General features: G+C 37.0%; 1 protein-coding gene across 2 annotated transcripts in view; it reads right to left on the reverse strand.

Annotated features, from left to right (window-relative positions):
* Positions 1-19,425, reverse strand: part of robo3 (roundabout, axon guidance receptor, homolog 3) — an 80,883-nt gene that overhangs the window by 28,354 nt on the left and 33,104 nt on the right. For both annotated transcript variants that reach the window (XM_081355115.1, XM_081355116.1), the window contains exons 3-7: positions 17,374-17,531; positions 15,218-15,338; positions 14,991-15,129; positions 12,538-12,665; positions 2,789-2,913 (exon numbers count right to left, since the gene is read on the reverse strand). In XM_081355115.1, the coding sequence (XP_081211241.1) occupies positions 2,789-2,913; positions 12,538-12,665; positions 14,991-15,129; positions 15,218-15,338; positions 17,374-17,531 (671 nt within the window). The remainder of the gene's footprint in view (positions 1-2,788; positions 2,914-12,537; positions 12,666-14,990; positions 15,130-15,217; positions 15,339-17,373; positions 17,532-19,425) is intronic.

Below are 19,425 nucleotides of genomic sequence, written 5' to 3' on the forward strand. Positions count from 1 at the left end.
GAAGAGTTCATGGCCCGATGTACAGCGGATATATGATCACCTCTGGCCTATGACACACTCTGCTCGATGAAGAAAACAAGGATGAACGGATGTAAGAAAGGAAGGTGAGAGGGATGTGGGAACCTGCTTCCTTCCTCCAAGTGCTTTAGAACAACTAGAGGCTTATAATTTCATTTCTTCTGCTGAGCTTTATTAATAGAGACATGAGCATGCTATCTAGCTGGGCCCAAGGACACATTCTATCCTCCCATGACCCAATGAGGAGACACAAACGTGAACAAGCTCCTGCAGAAATCCCAGAGTTCCTTCTAACCCGGTGAGTCGAGTTATATGTCACTAGTATCCAAAATGGCTGCAAGGCTGTCTATTTCTTTCTCTTTGTCTCTATGAATATGAAAGCACTTAAAAAAACATATGTAGTTCTTTTGGCTTTTTATAATATTACACTAATACATATTAAAGGAATAGTTCATTAAAAATGAAAATTCTGTCACCATTTACTCACCCTCAAGTTGTTTCAAACCAGTATGAATTTCTTTCTTCAGCTGAACACATAAGAAGATATTTTGAAGAATGTCAGTAACCAGTTGATGTACCCCATTGACTTCTATAGTAGGAAAAATAAATACTATGGAAGTCAATGGGGTACATCAACTGTTTGGCTACCAACATTCTTCAAAATATCTTCTTTTGTGTTCAGCTAAAGAAAGAAATGCATACAGGTTAAAAACAACTTGAGGGTGAGTAAACGATGACAGAATTTTCATTTTTAAGTGAACTATTCTTTTAAATCACATAAAAATCATGAAAACTGAATGTAAAATGTCCAGGTCATATTTCATCCAAAAATTTACCCCCCCCCCCTCCAAAACGCATTTAATGATTTAATATTTAATGAGACCCCCCCCCCCCCATTTTATGAGAGCACACACACAGAATTGTGTTCAGAGAGCTCCTATCAAATATAGATATCAGATCATGTCAAACATTTGACTATAAGTGATAATGCACATATGAGTCAAAGACAGTTTTCATAGCAAAAGTGCTTCTACTCGTCCTCCAGGTGAGATCAGATGGATAATGAAAAATAAATCCATCAGATTCCAAGCCTATATGGGCACTAGACTTGCCTTCCTACTCACAATATTAAAGGTGTCACTCACAGATCTACAGTGTGCATGATACCATAACGAGTGACCTCAAAAATATTTGGACACTCTGGTCACAGAGTATGAATGTGGTTGCATTAAAACAATCACTTTTACGAGGCACTTTTGCAATGAACTGGTATCATGATGATTTTCAATGGGTGTATAGAATAAGTTCTCCTTAAGGGGAGACATGGCAGGCAAAAACATCGTTTTTTTTTTCACTGGTCAATTTTGAGATTTTGGGCTATTTGTCTTCAATAACATGTCTTCTTTCAGACTTGTGGTGAAAAAAAGTCCAAAATACACATATAGGTCTTTATTTTACTACACTTTGTCTATTTGCGTCTGTAGATTTCCCCGTCATCACATATACCTTGGAAAGCTCTCTCTCTCTCCTGTACAATGTTGTCAGATCCAAATATGGTCATTTCCTTTTTTATCATCAACCAATCGTGAAAGTACAATGGGGCATTTAACTCTAAAAGCGAAATCTCATTGGATGATGTCAAATGCTGACAACGTGATTCGTTCAGATGCATCACGTGATGTGCTCTGACATTTCCAGAGTGTGTTTTTGACTGTTTTTTACTGGGGTTCTGTTTAGTTGAAGGCCATAAATGCTGTGTTACAAGTTTCGATGTGTTTTAGGTGGTTTGTATTGTTGATTGCTAATGATTTGATAAGATATTTAGTCTGTAAAATATAGTTGTTTAAGTCTGTAAATAGTTGTTTCCACTAAAAAAGTATGAATTTTTACAATACAAATTTTTAAATGCCGTTTTCTCAAAATGTTTTTTTTTTTCTCAAACTCTGAGCCAGAATTCTCCACTTCAGCAGCACTTACATACACCAAACTTTACAGTTTCCAGATTTATACAACATTTTATACCTAAAACCAGGGCGAAAATGGATTTTTTATGGCTGTTGACATTTTTTTTCTGATTAATGGAGTGATAAAAAGAGATATCCAAAATCCCCTCTGTAAAACCTTTGACTCTAATATATCAACAAAATTAAACAAGAATTTTGAATCTGGCTTTATCCAATGTTCAGATTTCTCTTCTGGAAATATATGCAAATTAGTGAATATTTAATGATATACTACCTAATTTGCATATTTAAACATAAATATTCTAAAAACTTGTAATACAAAAGATATTTGTTTTAATGTAAGTAATCAACTGGGGAAGTTTCATGCTGATATCTATTAGTTTTTTTTTTTTTCCTATTCACGTGGGGCGTCTCCCCTTAAGGTCAAATTTGATAACCAGAAAGTGTCAAAATATGTGAAACATTTAATCATCATTTAATCACATTTGCTTATCCGTTCAAATACTTTTTGGTCCATTGCATAAAAACACAACAGCAAGACTTTTAATAACTTTAATGTTTTTCTGAGCACAGTTTACCCAAACCCATCAGTCATTACACAGATTACAGTCTAAGAGACTCGTTTCGATTGTGTCTTTTTGTCTTAAAATCCTTCCAAAACAATGCTACATTTTTTCTTCAAAAATCCTGTTCACTAGTTAAGAGTTTGGCCAAGTACAATGAAAGTATTCGGCAGATACCTTGATATGTTTTGACTCTCACTGTAAGGGTTCCCCGGCGTGCATTGGTGTACTGTTGTCTCTTACCTGACTGCCTTCTTTCTGCCAGAACACAGCAGGAGGGGGATTTCCCTTCGTTCCACAAAGAAAGGTGACAGTGCGGCCTTGGGCAGAGATCTGATCCCGGGGACGCACCACGATCTGAGGAGGAACTGAAAGGAGAAAAGAAACTTATGAAGCTGTATAGCCACGCAGAACAAATCGAGATCCTATAGAGTCTATAGGAGCTTCTAGAACATTCTGCTGTCTATATAACTTCTCCAAGTTGAGACTATCCTAGAGTTACACCGTCTGGCAGTTTTGTTTAGTCTATACTTGAGTTTCCCAAGGAGATGAACTGTGAGTGTTAATACTGCATGCCGGTGGTACACAGTTAAGCTGTCATAGCTGATATTGTACATAGTGCCACATTCTGGTACAAGTGTTGCAAAAGAAGATAAAGTTAGTGTAGAGTTTCTTTACCATGTAAACAGCACTCTGAGCTATAAAGTCTGTTTAAAGTCAAAAGTCATACTATATATAGCTATAAATATATGTAACACAAAACCAACACTGACACCTTTACCGATAAACAATTTGGGGTTTGCTCTGAAAATCATGAAACTAATCCACATCACTTACGTCATAATACAGGGCTGTTTAGACACAAACCAGGGTTTCTGAAAACTCAAGTAGGGCTATAACCAAAAGCATATAATGTCAGAGGTTTCAGGGTTGGTCTTTCTGAACAGAAAGAGATGGATATAAAGAGCTTAATTATTATGGAAGTCTTTTCTCCTCTGTGCCCGCAGAGGTACTTTAAAGTACATGATAGCACATCTGATGCAGTGCTGAAGAGCCCTTATCTTGTGGGGGATGTGCGGGCGTATCAAGAGCAAATATACATTTATATATAAAGTAATCTGGCTCTTTCACCTAATGTACATTTTCTGTCCACTAATGAGGTTCTGGATATAAACGAGGACCTCTCAAACTCCCAAGAGCATCATTGGTTGGCCAATGGGTTCGTCTCATCTATCTCTCTGCGGATCCATTCTTCCATCTCGTTCACTTTCTCTCTCTCAATCTCTTTGATGAGACCTTGTTGGTTTTCTTTCTGCCGCGGCTGCTTGGTTCTTGCCCTTAGTGTGAGTTTGATCAATGGTTGTTCGTGATGGATGCTAATCTGCTGGTCTTATCTGCCCTGCAGCCATCTTTCTACCAAGCAACATCACAAGGCCTTGAACAGTTTCTACCCAGACCAAACACAATGTTTTTAAGTGAATTTTCCTGTATATCAGGCTAAAATTGTGTCAAGGTAAACATGGTCCAACTTTTAAAAACATTGCTCGAGACCCTTGTATTTCGTTTCATTCCATACAGCTGTTTTCGTACACAAGAATGTTGCTCATGTGAATGCCCTCAAGTAATGTGCCTGAACAGGGTCAGATGAACACAAAAAAGACTAGTTGGACTCAAAATTAGTTTTACATATTACATATTTACATCTTACATATACCTACAACATGTCTGTCTTTTTTTGTATTAGGTTGTATTTTAAATTAAGATGGGAAGATGGATGGATGGATGGATGGATGGATGGATGGATGCAGGGCTTGACATCAACTTTTTTGCTCACCAGTCACTGTGGCTAGTAGTTTTCCAAAGTTTTGCAAATGACAGCAGCGCGGGAAGGAAGGATTTGAACAGAGAGATACGAAGCACGGCAGGTTAGAGTGTTTTGGATTGCATAAAATAATAAAAGAAATGAAAAAATACAGGGCGAAAGAAGTGTTAGACAGCAGAAGAGGGGATTGGGATGATTTTTAATGAAACTTGGGAAGCGGATGGCCGTTACTCTTTCACGTATCTAAGCATGTAGTTAGTGCATGTGTGCGTGCCTATGAATGCGTGCATTTGTATGTGTGCGTGTATGAAAAAAAGTGTCCTAAATGAAAAACTGTGCAACCCAATGTCATAAAAAGACTTGTATATATGTATTATAGTTCATTTTTCAACTTTAAAGTGTTAGTTTCTTTCGCTCATGATTTTTTCTGTTTTTTTTTTTTTCTAAATAAAAATCAGATTTATTCTCGTTATTCTCAATTTAATACTGAGAGGTGGCTTTATGTGCACACACTTTGGATGTGAGCACAAAATCTGCATGAATGTGTAAAATTATGTACAATATGCACAATTCCAAACCGAAATTCAAGCCACGTAACAGCAACAACATTCATCCGGAACAAATGAAACGAGTCGAAGTGACTGCGTTACACGCCACTGCTGAAATCCAACCGCATTTGGTGGGTGCTAATGTCAAGCCCTGAATGAATGGATGGAAGAACAATAGACAGACAGATTTACAGACACAATGGTAGAACGACAGGCAGGCAGGCGGATATATGGATAGATGGATAGACAGAAAGATAGATAGATAGATAAAGACAAGACATTACAGACTGCAGTACAAGCGACTAGTATGAACTTTCATGTTTGCGGTTACCAGATGTCAAGAGTTTAAATACTCTTACTAAATACTTAATCTTTGCAATCTGGCAACCATGTGCACAAGCTCTTTCAACACTGCGGAAGAAGGGCCAATGATCTGAAAACACTGACAAACAAGAAAGCTGGAGTTCAGCCATCTCCGCTGATATATTCTGTTCAAATAAAAATGTAATTCAGCAAGTCTGTGTTCCTTCATGAGCCACATGCACTGTTTGCTGAGACTTGATCTGCAATCAAAGCTTCTCAGTGATGAACTTTAATAAATCCAAACATGGATCTCAACTGTATTGTTTGCAATTGTGGTTAGTGAATAACTGCACTGTGTGACAATACAAAGTCTTTTTTGCTGTCCCATTAATGTAATTTGGAATTATTGGAATTTCACTTTTATCTTTTAGAGAACTTGTCTTACTAGTTTTCATAATGTAGAAAAAGATTTTGTTAATTTAAATGATAAATAGCCTACAATAAATCAGTATACTAGATGAGGTAAAAAATAAAATAAAAAAAAACATGCAAAGGAGTTGACATTCTCTTGATTTGTACTTATATGTGAAAATGCAAATAATTCTGCTGAAATGTAGAATAATGCAAAATAAAGATTATTATCAGTTTAACCATTATGCAGCATGACCAAAATGTGACTAAGGTATCATTGATTAAAACTAGCCCTATTCGGAAGGGACTAGATTTCCAGGGGGACGCTTGAGAAAATCATGTTTCACAGACTGACGCGCTACCGACTGACACTGGAAGCTACAGTCTTTAGTGTCAATGTTAGCGTGCCCGTCTCCCACACTGGAGACCCCGGTTTGAATCCCGCTCCGAACGGGTTGACTAAGTCCGGTTATATCAGGTAAGAGTAAGATGCTTGTCTAGATTTCGCTGCTCACCAATATGCGTTTATTATAAACAGCCACAGCCAAGTTACTTAAATAGGGTTTTTATAATAAATTAAAATTATATCAATAAATAATAACTTAAGACAAATACGTCATACGTAATGCATGCAAACGCACGAGACATTCTGTAATGGCGATATCTAGAAAACACACACTTCCCATCTCTGTAATAAACAGAGAGTGTTGCAGAAATGCAGAGTCCTGTCCGAATTGGCACATGAAATCACAGACATCAAGTGACAAAAATTGTAACTCAAACATCGTTTAGAAAACTAGCCCGTCCGAATAGGGCCAAAAACATTTAGTCGACTAAAACTTGACTAAACAAAAACAAAACAAGGTTGACTAAATATGATAAAAAAAGTACATTTGACAAAGGACTAAGACTAAATTGAAAAAAAAAAAGAAGAAAAAGCTGACAAAATTAACACAAGAACAAACTCCCATATTAGTAGAGGATGTTGCATGATAGACAGGGTTTGGAATTTTAGCAACGAGGGTGGAATATAAACTAAACTGATGATCGGCCTTCATGTCTGAGCTCGGCTGGGGCTGATGGGTATTGATTATTTCCGTGCTATTGCCCTTTATCAGGCGCATGTGAATGTGCAACGCTGTCACCTTTAACCTTCACATGCTAATTGATTTCTCATCCTCCTTCCCACTCCTGTGCAATTTTTTTCTTGCGTTTCACACACGATTAGAGTGACGCGTCGGCTCTGACAACACGCATTTATACTCAGGAAGGGCTTTCTCCTTTAGCTCACCTCAAATTTCCCACTAATTCATCAAGCCGAAGGGCTGATAGCGTTTGCACCTTCCCTACTAATGCGACTAACAAACTGCACTCTATTTGTCTCACAATCTACCTCAATCACTCTCTTATTTCACCCCACCACTTGCTTAGTCACTCCTTTTTTTATTTCTTTTTGTCTCTTTCATTACAAAAAGTCAAATACCATCCAAAAGATGCCATCAATGCAGCTGTCTTAGATCAATTTCCCGATTGGCTCCCTGCCTGCCTGCTGGCTTTTCTCGTAGACTCTGTCGTGGAGCGTAGGCTGCATCACAGCCTGGAGGCGACATGCATGCTGAAACAGAACAAGGCCCACTAGGGAGCCTGGCCACAGGGGTCACAAGGTTGCTGTCCAGAGGTCAAGCAGAAGCCATATCACTGACCCTGGAGGTCAAATCTGCAACATCCCTTGCCACTATAATTACACTAGTCTAGAGAGACTTCAAAGCAAACTGGAGAGGTAATGATACCAATTTCCCCATTTGCCTTCCGGGATTGACTGTATTTCTCACCTGGGCTGATGCAAGGACTGAAATATTGACTTAACTGCATGCAATATCATGAATTATGATCCTTCTCTCTAAATATGCAAAAACGTATATATGTGAATGTAAAAATGTAAGTGGAAATTTTTTAATCAGAAACCAAATCTGAATTTTTGTCCGACCAAAAAAAAAAAAAAAAAAAAGAAAGATGTTACTTAAACACGTACTGTCTCAAGGGATTTCACTCTAAAAATATGACTTAACAATTTAGCAGCAAGAAGTGAATGCTCCCACGAAAATGTGCCCTGGGCTGTGATAAATAATTACTAGTTAAAATAACATTACAGAAACAGCATGGAGTTTTGCGGAAGGAAAGAATGGAGGTGTCACATACATGCAAATGTGTTATGACAGGAAGAAGATTTAAGAAAGGATTTAAAATATACATAATACCTCTACCGCCAACAAGCATGCCATGCTTTTAAAAGACAAATCAAATGGATGAGAAAGTCTTTGAAATATGGGCCAAATAAATTAAGATACATCAATTAATATAAAAAAAATAAAAAATAAACTTTAATATTAATGTAATTTTAATAAATCATTATTAATAATATTATTGTTGTTGTTGTTGTTTATGTTGTTAATATTATTGTTAGGGATGCACATTCATTTCTATTTTGAAGTTTTCCATGAAAAAAAAGACTACTCAACCATAAAATCAACTTTACTATTCCAAGTTATAGAACAGAATGCCATGTTATTCATTTATTTTTTATAATAAATGGTACAAATAATAACATTAAAAACATATTTATATTTGATAATAATATACTATTTCTACTACTACTACTACTACTAATAATAATAATAATAATTATACATCATATAAATAATGATATAATCTTAAATGTATTATTATTATTAATAATAATTTATAGGATACACATTCATTTCACTTCTTAAGTTAAACATAACTGCTCAGCCATAAAATCAACCACAACTATTCCAAGTTATAGATAGAAAGCCATCTGTTAAGATATCTATAATAAGTCTTTCTGGAGATGTTTTCCTCGAAATATCACAGATGGTGTATTTGATGGAATAGTAGAAGACGGAGCTGTGATGGTGCCAGGCTGGCTGGCTGGTTAGTGACAGGTCAAAAGTGTCACCCACCCAAAAGACTAAACAAAAGTGCTGAAAGCTAAAAATTATTCACGGAACTTTGTGTCCTCCTGAGACTGCCCACAACACGCACAAGGATCCAACACTTTCATGCTCCCTCTGGGAGAGTTAGTGGTTAGTGAATACACAGCCACAAACTCGTATGCACATACACCGCCAACAAAACATGTCTTCAAACACCGTGTCTATCCCCAGAGGGACTCGCAATGACAGGCAGTTGTCAGCGTTGAACAGTGATGCAGACAGAAAGTGTGGAAGGGACATGCTTCAGTGCTCAGCGCCGCAATTAAAACCCCCTACATGCAATTAATACAGTCTTTAGAGTGTAACCGATTAAACGCTTTACAGCATTGCAGGTTATCTACACCAATACAGGGCATATGTTTACAATGCCTAGCTGAGCAGCCTTTTCTGTCCAGCAATACCTGCCAAATTCATAAGCTGTATATTTCATTCAGTATTCATATACTGCATTATCAAAATGAGAACATAATCTGCATAAATATGGTTTCTAAGAAAGCTTGTGCTTTTTTAAATACCCCCCTTGAGGATGCAGTAATATGCATGGGCTAAGATCAGTCCTGTCAGAGTTGGAAATTGGAAACACTTTTTTTAGGACAGCTTAAAATGAGCACCGTTGGAGAGGCGGCCCCAGTGCAGCAGGATTTATCTGGTGTAAATCGCTGCAACATGGATTTATTTCATATTATTGTCTCAGCTCTTAGACATGCTAATGAAGAGGGCAGTTGAGGAAAATGCCATGGATTATTTCATGATCTTGAAAACATGCAAATGATGAAACCAATCCGTCATCTTTAGCAGAAAGAAGACAGAATCTATTCCTGTTTCTCCCTTGCACAAAGTCTGACTAATCTAACCCATGTGTATTAAATGTCTGGCTTTTCCACTGAATACAGAGAGTTCTGACACACTTATCTAGCTTAGAAGTCTAAAACCAAGTTAATTTTATAGCCCTGTTGCAAATCCCAAAATCTACTTTTTAAGACTGTGAAAAACAAGCTGATTGCAATAGAGTCTAACAGTAGCATCTTGGGATTGCCGTGTACACTACCATCCAGAGGTTTGGGGTCAGTATATATATATATATATATATATATATATATATATTTAAAAGAAATGAATACTTTTATTAAGCAAGGACACATTAAATTGATAAAAGACTTCTTTCAAAAACAACTTAAAAGACTTCCTTCAGAAACAATTATAAAAATCTTACGACCCAAAACATGAATGGTATAGTATACATGAAGGATATGTGAGATACTGTTTAGAATGTGAACAAAACACTTTAATATTAAACTTGTATCTCAACAAATTGAGATTTGTGCATAAATCTTCAGCTTGCAAGATTTTTTCTCTGACAAAAAGACCAAAAAAAGATTGTCTTCCAAAAAGGTTTCTGAAAAGGTTAGAACATTTTAATTTATCAAATTCTTCCCAAAATCTTCCTAGAGCTGAAAATAACTGACATTTCCCCTGATGACAAACATCTGAGGGATACAATCTTCCTTCAGGTACTGTTTGCAATAACTCTGACATTGACTTAAAATGACCTAAAAATGTTGCCTAGGTGAGCAGCTCAATAGATCTTGGAACAGAGCTAAGATATCCTTTGTTAGGCTAAAAATTACAACAAAAACAGTTTGAATAGCTCTGAAAGTACTCCCAAACTTTCAATTTCCCAAATTTTCCATTAAATGCATCTCATCCAAGACACATAAAGGATAAAATAAAAGCACCAACGACCCATGTTGGGTTGAATGAAAACTAACACCCTGCTGGGAACAGTTTCTTTTTACCCACTTTAAAATGGAGCAGAACGCCCTTGCTTCCCTCTGAAAACATGTTCTTTCTTTTATTCTGCCTGTCTGTCTGTCTGTCACTGAAGTGCTCCATCAGCATCAGATATAGTCCTTCCACTTGTTTTCCTTGACAGAAATAACGTATCTGGAAATTACTTGGTCACATGTACTCCTCATTGTGCCTTAAGTTAAATACAGTTCTTGAAAGAAAAACAAAGCAAGTGGTATAAAATTCCAGTTCTAAAAAAAAAGCAAAAGTGCGAGTATTTATTTTATGCTATTTATGAACACTTTTAAGGGTAAAACGATTGTAGGCTTGGTGACTCCGCAGGGCTTCAAAGCCAAAACCAAGTGGTTTCTGCTGACAATATGGAGTTGTTCTAGCTGACTGACTGGGCCACAATGCACAAAATCATTGTGGGGGAAAAATCAGTTCCAAATCCCTCAGATGTTCTAGAACTCACATCCACTGATTTACTATGGGCATTGCAGCAGTAATGGTCAAGCACCAGAGCAAAGGTGTCCTCTCTTTCAGTGTCTCTGTAATGTGATCACACTATTCTCACAGAGGTCACTCATATGCTGGGTTAGATAATGACCTTTTCTAATTCTCCTCAGTAAAGGACATCCAGATCATCCAACACTTCAAAAAGCCTCTGAAGTTCAAATACCTGCATTTTCAATGTCGGTTTTACCTGTAAAACCCAGTGTTACTGCTCTGCATATCAGAAATAATGAGCTGGACTAGAATAGTCACTCATTACTTCTGTATGTAGAGGGATAGTTCATCCAAAAATAATTCCAAACCAGTTTGACTTCCTTTGTTCTGTGAAACACAAAAGAAGATATTTTTTTAAAAAATGTCTCAGTGTTTTTGCGTCCAAAAAAAAAAAAAAAAAAGTCATTTGGGTTCAGTGTTATTTTGGACCCCATTGACTTTTACTGACAGTAAACACTGTTACTAAAACAGTTGAAACATTCTTTGAAATACAGTTCCGCAGAATAAGGAATGCCATATGGGTTTTAAAATACATGAGGGTGAAAAAAAAAATGACAGAATCTCTTTAAGAGGAAATTTGAAGAGAAATGACAATAAGGAAGAGAGGCAAGTATGCAGAAATGAATGGTCAGAACAGGGTCTTAACCCTGCCACGACCAATCACAGCCTCCAAAACATGTGAATCACACCCACACGCATGCAGAGAAATGAAATGGTACTTACGAGATGGGCCCACTATAATGGAGGTGAGGATGGAGAAAGACAAAAAAATGGATAAAAATGAGATGAGTGGATTGGAAAGTTGGAATTTTGTTTTGTATTTAGAACATGAAAGAAAAAAATATTCTGAGTGATTAATGAAACAAGTGGCATGAAACAACAATGGGCGGCAGTAACAGGAAGAAGAGGTGATGAGGAGAAAGTGATGAGAGAAACTCTAAATTAATGTTTCGTTCATGTCATGTTGGAATTATGCCATAATTACAAGATGACTCTGAGCTGTTGGCATCCTTAGACTCACAAAAATATTAGTTCCCATGACAACACTCATAACATGGTTTATAAAACACTTTCAATACTTGAAAATATTTCAATATATTAATATATATAAAGCTGTACTAATAATATTTCAGCTTCACTCACACTTTGAATCATCTTCCATCAGCTGTCAGGTGAAATCATTCACAGCAAGTGTGCTGCTATAAACATCTATTAAGTGTGTGGAATATTCTTAATGTGTGCATGTTCCCAAGCCCACAGTCATGTTTTATGAAGCAAGATGTGCCTCTAACCAGATGGAATTATGTTAATTGCATCTGGCAGCTTTAAATAAATGGCTGTTGCCATACTTCACTCCTGTAATCAGCAAAATGCAAGGCCAGCACGTGTGTGTGAGTGTGCGGGCTCCGGTTAATAAAATTCAGACTCGGTTAAGTGTGTGAGAGAAAGATGCTAAAGTCAGAGGGAAGAATATAATAGAATTATTGTCAAATCCGTCAGATGTGCTGCTGTGTGGACGTGTATGCGTGTGTGTTTGAGAGAGAGAGTTACTGAGCTAAGCAGCATTTGTGCTTCTGCAGAGTTGTTGTAACTCACCGTGGACCTGAAGTGTTCCGGATGCTTCGGCTTTGCCCACGCTGTTCTCAGATAAACAGGTGTACGAGCCTTCATCTTCAGCCTTCACCTGAGTAAGACGCAGGCTGTTGTCGACACGGATCTCAAACCTGCCCGGAAACACACAAACACACACACACACACACACACACACACACACACACACACACACACACACACACACACACACACACACACACACACACACACACACACACACACACACACACACACACACACACACACACACACACAGTTACTCTCTATTTTTTGTCTATAAACTGAGACCCACTGTTCTCTGCCAGCTGTATCAGCAATGTTTCGCTACAGTGGATTTTAACACTGTTAAGCTTCAGTGTGATTAACATCTGCTGCTAACAGTGTTCAATGAGTTTTGAAAATATATATTTAAATTGCAGAATTTGCCAGAATAATTATAAAGTGTGAAACAATATAAAAATAAGGGCTGTGCAACAGTTAATCGTGATTAATCGCATCCAAAATAAAAGTTTACATTGTATATGTACTGTGTATAATTATTTTGTGTATATGTTGTGTGTATGCATGCACAGTGTTTCCCCTACAATGTATTAAGCAGCGCCGCTGCAAAATCTTCACATCATCAGTAATATCACGACATTCACTTACGTTGTCATAAGGAGTCGTTCACATGCAAATATTTCAAATGTGGGCGCGCGGAAAGCGCACTCATAATAGAAGCGACGCAACGACAGACACAACGACAGACGCCACGGGAGAGCGAGCAAGCGCTTGCGGAAAGGAGTTTGCGGTACGAACTTTCCTCCGTTGAAGTCTATGGGGTCGCTGTGTCCATTTTTTTTACTGTCTATGGAAAATATGCCGTCCCGCCCCTCCGTGTTCGGCGATCAGGTTTCATTCTCGCGAAGCTTGTTTCGTAACTTCACGGGCAGGTCTTTTCCGCTCGGTGTTTGCGCCGCGCTCTCCGTTCTGTGTGTGTGAGTGTGTGTCGGCGCATTGCGCTCTCTGCTCAATGTTCCGCTCCGTGTTTGCGCTGCGCGTTCTGCTCCTTAACGGCCCAAACGCCGATCATGCACTGGAAAAGCAAAGTCCGCTCAAATAACGTTAAATTTCTCAGTAGTAGACTTCTGTTTGCTGAGCTGGTATAGCCATGCTGGGCAACAATGGTAAAATTACCTGCTCTGGTCACATGCTCTGGTAATAAGAGCTTTGTATGACTATACTTTATTTTGATAATTAGTCAAAAAATAAATCTGTTAAATCTGAGTATGTTGCATAGAACTGAATGAAGAATAATATACTGATGTTTTATATTTTAATATAGGGCTATTTTCTGTCCAATTTGTGTGGACATTTTTCTTTTTTTCCCTTTTTTTTGTGTGTTTAATTTAATTAGTGATTCTACATTTAAATATTGATGATTACAAGTTTGGGGGAAATGCGATTAATCACAGCATTACATTTGAGCCCCTGCCCCTGATGAACTCTTTGCACGTCAACATAAATTAAAGTACTGGTTACATGATGATGTATCTAAGTGCTAAAGTGTGTTACAGAAAAAAAGATCAGTAGTGCAGGTGAGGGAGGAAAGAGTTTCATTTTTCCACTATCAATTTCTACCTTACAGCTGAAAATTAACACAAAAGAAAAACATGAATAATCCTGTCCTAATCCTGTTTGTGACCAGTTCAAGGTACATGCTGCAAAAATCATGCCTTCTGTTGATGGTATGTCAAATTTGTATGTCTCAAAATGTCCATTTCTATCCACAAAACTTGCCAGAAGTCATGGTTTAAGGGGTTATTAAAAAAAAAAAAAATCTTGCACCCCCAGACCCCCCCGCGACCGGCTTGGAAACAACCTCCGGCACGTAACAGCACCGCTACTGGAAAAATTTCTAGGGGAAACACTGCATAATTATATATATATATATATATATATATATATATATATATATATATATATATATATATATATATATATATATATATATATATATATAAATATTTATAATATTTATATATATAATAAAAAAAAATAAAAAATATGAACACAATTTTTTAGATTAATCGTTGCACAGACGTAATAAAAATATATTTAATGATAATTTAATACTTTTTTATAATAGTACACATTCACTACTACCACTAATAATAATAAGTTATTGAATATATAAGTATAATTATAATCATATCATATCATATATATACATTATGTATGTATTAATATTTTAAACTTACAAGTATTTTTATTAAATCAAATGATTATTATTTTTATTAAATGTGTACTATTGTTGTTAAAAATGTCTGTTTACTATTATTATTCATTAAATTATATTATAATATAAAATAGTTATTAATTCGTTTAAAAAAAATGTAATCCATTAATCATAATCATCTTTTATCATTTTGCTAATGCATGCATTTAAGTCTCACCTTCCCCGAGGCAGTTCTCCTTCCTCTTTCTTCCAGCGTATGGTGGGAGTAGGGTCTCCCTGAACCTCACACTGGAAATCCACGGTGTCATCAGCGAGAACCACCTGATTTACAGGTCTACGTACAAACATGGGCCGCTCTACAGGAGAATGAGATTCCAAAGAAATCAGTGTAAGAGAGAGAGAGAAAATAAAAGAGAGAGAAAAAAAGTAGAACTACAAACCTACCAAACACTACAAGCTCTGCAGGGTCACTGTCTTTCTCTCCAACCATATTAGTGCCGACACACACATACATTCCTGCATCGCTCTTCCGTGTGTTAGAGATCATCAGCTTCCCTCCACGGATCTGTAAGGAAAAGTACACCAAGATCTGTCAGGGGTATGCATTTATAAAACATCTAAGGGAAAAAGACACTAAAAACTGAGTTGGTCCCCATTGGAAGCCAAACATGCTGTGATGTTTTATGAACATGGTTTCTGGGCACTGAAAAACCATAAATACTACAGCAAAGCGAGTTTGATTGTTTTTGAAACACTTGACACAGAGAGGACGGCCAAACTGATACATTTAGTAAACGGGCTGTAATAGCCCATTTAGTCAAGTGGTTGATAGGAGAGTCATAGGAACGACTGTAAGAGAGAGACAGACAAACAAAAGGTCAGTGCTGTAATGTTGAGAGAGAGAGAGAGAGAGAGAGAGAGAGAGAGAGAGAGAGAGAGAGAGAGAGAGAGAGAGAGAGAGAGAGAGAGAGAGAGAGAGAGAGAGAGAGAGAGAGAGAGAGAGAGAGAGAGAGAGAGAGAGAGAGAGAGAGAGAGAGAGAGAGAGAGAGAGAGAGAGAGAGAGAGAGAGAGAGAGAGAGAGAGAGAGAGAGAGAGAGAGAGAGAAAAGAGAAATTCCTATTTTTTGGCTGTTTGTGTGAGTTATTAAGAGCAATGTCTTCTGTGAACATCTTGAAATGTTCAAAAATGCATGCTTTTATTTTTATTCAAAATCAATATAAAATATTTTTTATATAATACATATAGTATTGGAAAAATGTACATTACAATTGGTTTGAGGTCGGTAATATTTTTTTATTGTTTTGAAAGAAATCTCATATGCTCTCTAGGGCTGCCCCCCAATAGTCAATTAGTCGACTAGAAGAGGTTTGGTCGACCAAAATTTTATTAGTCGATTACAAGCAAAAAAAAAAAAAAATCAAAATCACGCAGTCCGTGAGGGACAGATCGTTAACTGCAGGAAATCCAAACATTCGTCTATCATTCATCGACCTCAAATATGGCTAATCACTATTAGCACTAGTAGCAACTTCACAAGTCAAGTGTTCAATTTCAAGTGTAAGTGTGGAGAGCACGCTTACTGCATGACAACAGGCGCCGGCGCGACCACTTGCATTTAACTTGAAACACATACAAAGGTCATACAGATAAGAGTAATGCAAACTGTAAAGGGTCTACTTTTATTTCTGTAAACTTACAATAACAACAAAATGTTGTGCTTTTGTAAAATTATGAAAACAATCAGGATGCGTTTTTTGCAGTCCTGGCCTCAGTGAACGGAAACTCAGTGTATACTTGCCTCACAGACATGAGAAATATATCTATAGAAAGCTTGAAATGTCTTTTAAATGGACCAATTCAAATGGAAAATAAATATTCTCAGATTATGTAATCCGTATGAAACGTGCATATAGGCGTGTCCACAACTGCGGAGATGACAAGTCAGCCTTGTCGACTTAATCTCTGCAGCTGAAAACAGAAAATATTATCAATAAATTAATAAAATGTTTTGACAGTCTCCCAATTCATGATTATTAAGTTTGCCGGTGCATTGTAGCAAGCTTTATGCATGTGTTTGAGTATTTGAGTATAAGGCAATGTATTATATAGGCAATTAAAGGCTCATTATTATGATTTATAGATTATTAATATAAACACACGATTAGTTGACTGAATGACTACTAGTCAACTAGAAAAACCTTTAGTTGAAGGCAGCCCTAATGCTCACCAAGGCTGCCTTTATTTGATCAAAAATACAGTAAAACAGTAATAATGTAAAATATTAATACAACTTAAAAATAAGTGTTTTCTATTTGAACATATTTTAAAAAGTAATTTAATCCTGTGATGTCAAAGCTGAATTTTCTGCAGCCATTACTCCAGTATTCAGAATCACATGATCCTTCAGAAATCATTCTAATATGCTGATTTGCTATCATAAATGCTGAAAACAGTTGTGCAGTAAGAAAGAAAGAAAGAAAGAAAGAAAGAAAGAAAGAAAGAAAGAAAGAAAGAAAGAAAGAAAGAAAGAAAGAAAGAAAGAAAGAAAGAAAGAAAGAAAGAAAGAAAGAAAGAAAGAAAGAAAGAAAGAGAACATTCACCGTAATCCTCTCGTCCTTGTCGTTCACTTTCACGTTGTTCCTCTTCCAGGAGATAGTGGGTTCTGGATGGCCTCGAGGAGGGATGCACTCCATCACTGCCGGCTCTCCTGCTGCCACCACCACGTCACTGGGGGTCTGTCGGAAATCATCACGGAGAACTGAAGAAACGGAGAAAAGATGAAAATAATCATGTAAACGACCACAACAAATATAATGACTCCACAAACAGTACTATGCAGCAGCATTTATGGGATATTAGCTTATTGCTATGAAATCACTTTCTTAGTTTTTTCTGGTTTAATTTGTTTGCAATGCTGTCCTGTTCCCCCTCTCCCTCTGGTCTTAATTTGCTCACTGTCCATGTCGACCTAATAAATAATGCATTGTTTCCTCTAACACATGACTATGAATAATTAAATCAGTTAGACACAGGCAAAACCACAATTTTTTTGTTACTGATACTGACAAAAAAAAGTCACAAAAAGAAAAATATAACTGACAGAAAAATGAAATTGTGTACAAAACACAAACAAAGCACATTTAAACACAAATGGGGTTACACAAGCACAAATATCCTTCAATCGACCTTCCTGCACCTTTGGGGCTGATGATATCAGTTCCCTTCTCAATCTGGATTTCCATTTTATTGCCATTTATCAGATTTCATAGTGCCGGCACTGCCAATACTTTAATCTGGACAGTGCTCTATCAACTGCACGCTTCCAATTGGTGTATGTGCCCCAGAGCGAAAGGTATTCGTTCAGATAGAGTGTGTGAAGTGGAAGTCTTCCGATATTGCGCTGGATGAGATCCAAAAGTGAACCAAACTATGGCTCTCTCACTCAGAACACAATATCCAGAGCTCAGACAGCAAATAAATCCACTGAAATGGGATCCTGTTTTAGTCGGCAAGGCGTGATAGAGGGAATTTTAAAGTTCCCTTAGCCAAAGGGAACAGACTGAACTCAAACACTGAAACAGGCAGCAGACACTAAATAGTGTCTGAAGAAATTCTGCTTGCAAAATCCTATTGTACTTTTTTTTTCTTATCTTGATATAACAGCACTTTTCCTTTTCTCATTCACTAATAATTTGCTTGCTGCTTATTCACACAGAAACAGTTCTCGTGTAAAATTTTCACAACAGCTTCACAACAGGAGAAATTTGTTCTCATTCCTTGTTGATGAATTATTATAAATGAGGGGAGCATGTGCTAGTAGATGGTTATTATCATAACACACGCCCATCTCCATTTAAGGGTATACAAAAACCTATCAAGTACATTAACTGACAACTCAGCCCATTTATCCAAGGGTGCTCAAGGCCAATAGAAATGCAAAGCATTTTTTAATGGAACAATTTTATGCAGAATCTATCCCAGATGCACACTTTTGTTTTGAAAGAGGTCCTTTCTAATAGACAGTTTCTTATTTCATTATTTCAGATTAACTCTAGTCTAGGATATACAGGTACCTGGTCTTAGTTTTTGTAAACGTACTTTCCCAAATAAGAATCTCTATCCCAACTGCATAATTTGCTTTCTCTCAGACAATGTATCTCCTATCTGCTTCCTTTCTAAATCTGTCCTTTTCTCTGGAACTTTTCCAAATTCTGTAATCCAACCGAATTGACACAGGTCTGATAACAGTCCAAAGGCACTCATTTCTCACTCTTCCCATCCATCTCGTTCATGCTCTCTCTCACCCTCTATCTCAGCCTGACCGCTTCACACGTCTCCTAAAATTACGCAATCAAAAAAGTTTGAGAGCTGAGAGAACTTTTTTTTTTCAGCTGAAACTGACATATCAGAAGTGTTACACTAACTTTTTGAACACTTCCTAACATTAAGGCAGATTTCTGAAGCTGCGGAGGTTGAGCTTTGACATTTGCACATCAAACCTTAACGATGATTAATTCAGTATAGATACTAGAGCGATGATAGGGTAAAAATTGTGCATATTAAAACAGTCCAAGTGGTGGCATCGATAATCCTCTCAAAACTCTATATTGGTTACAATTCCAGACAGCACTAGTGGGTACTAGCACTAGCTT

Source organism: Scardinius erythrophthalmus (genome assembly GCF_964197995.2).
Source record: "Scardinius erythrophthalmus genome assembly, chromosome: 23".
NCBI classification, from domain to species: Eukaryota; Metazoa; Chordata; class Actinopteri; order Cypriniformes; family Leuciscidae; genus Scardinius; species Scardinius erythrophthalmus.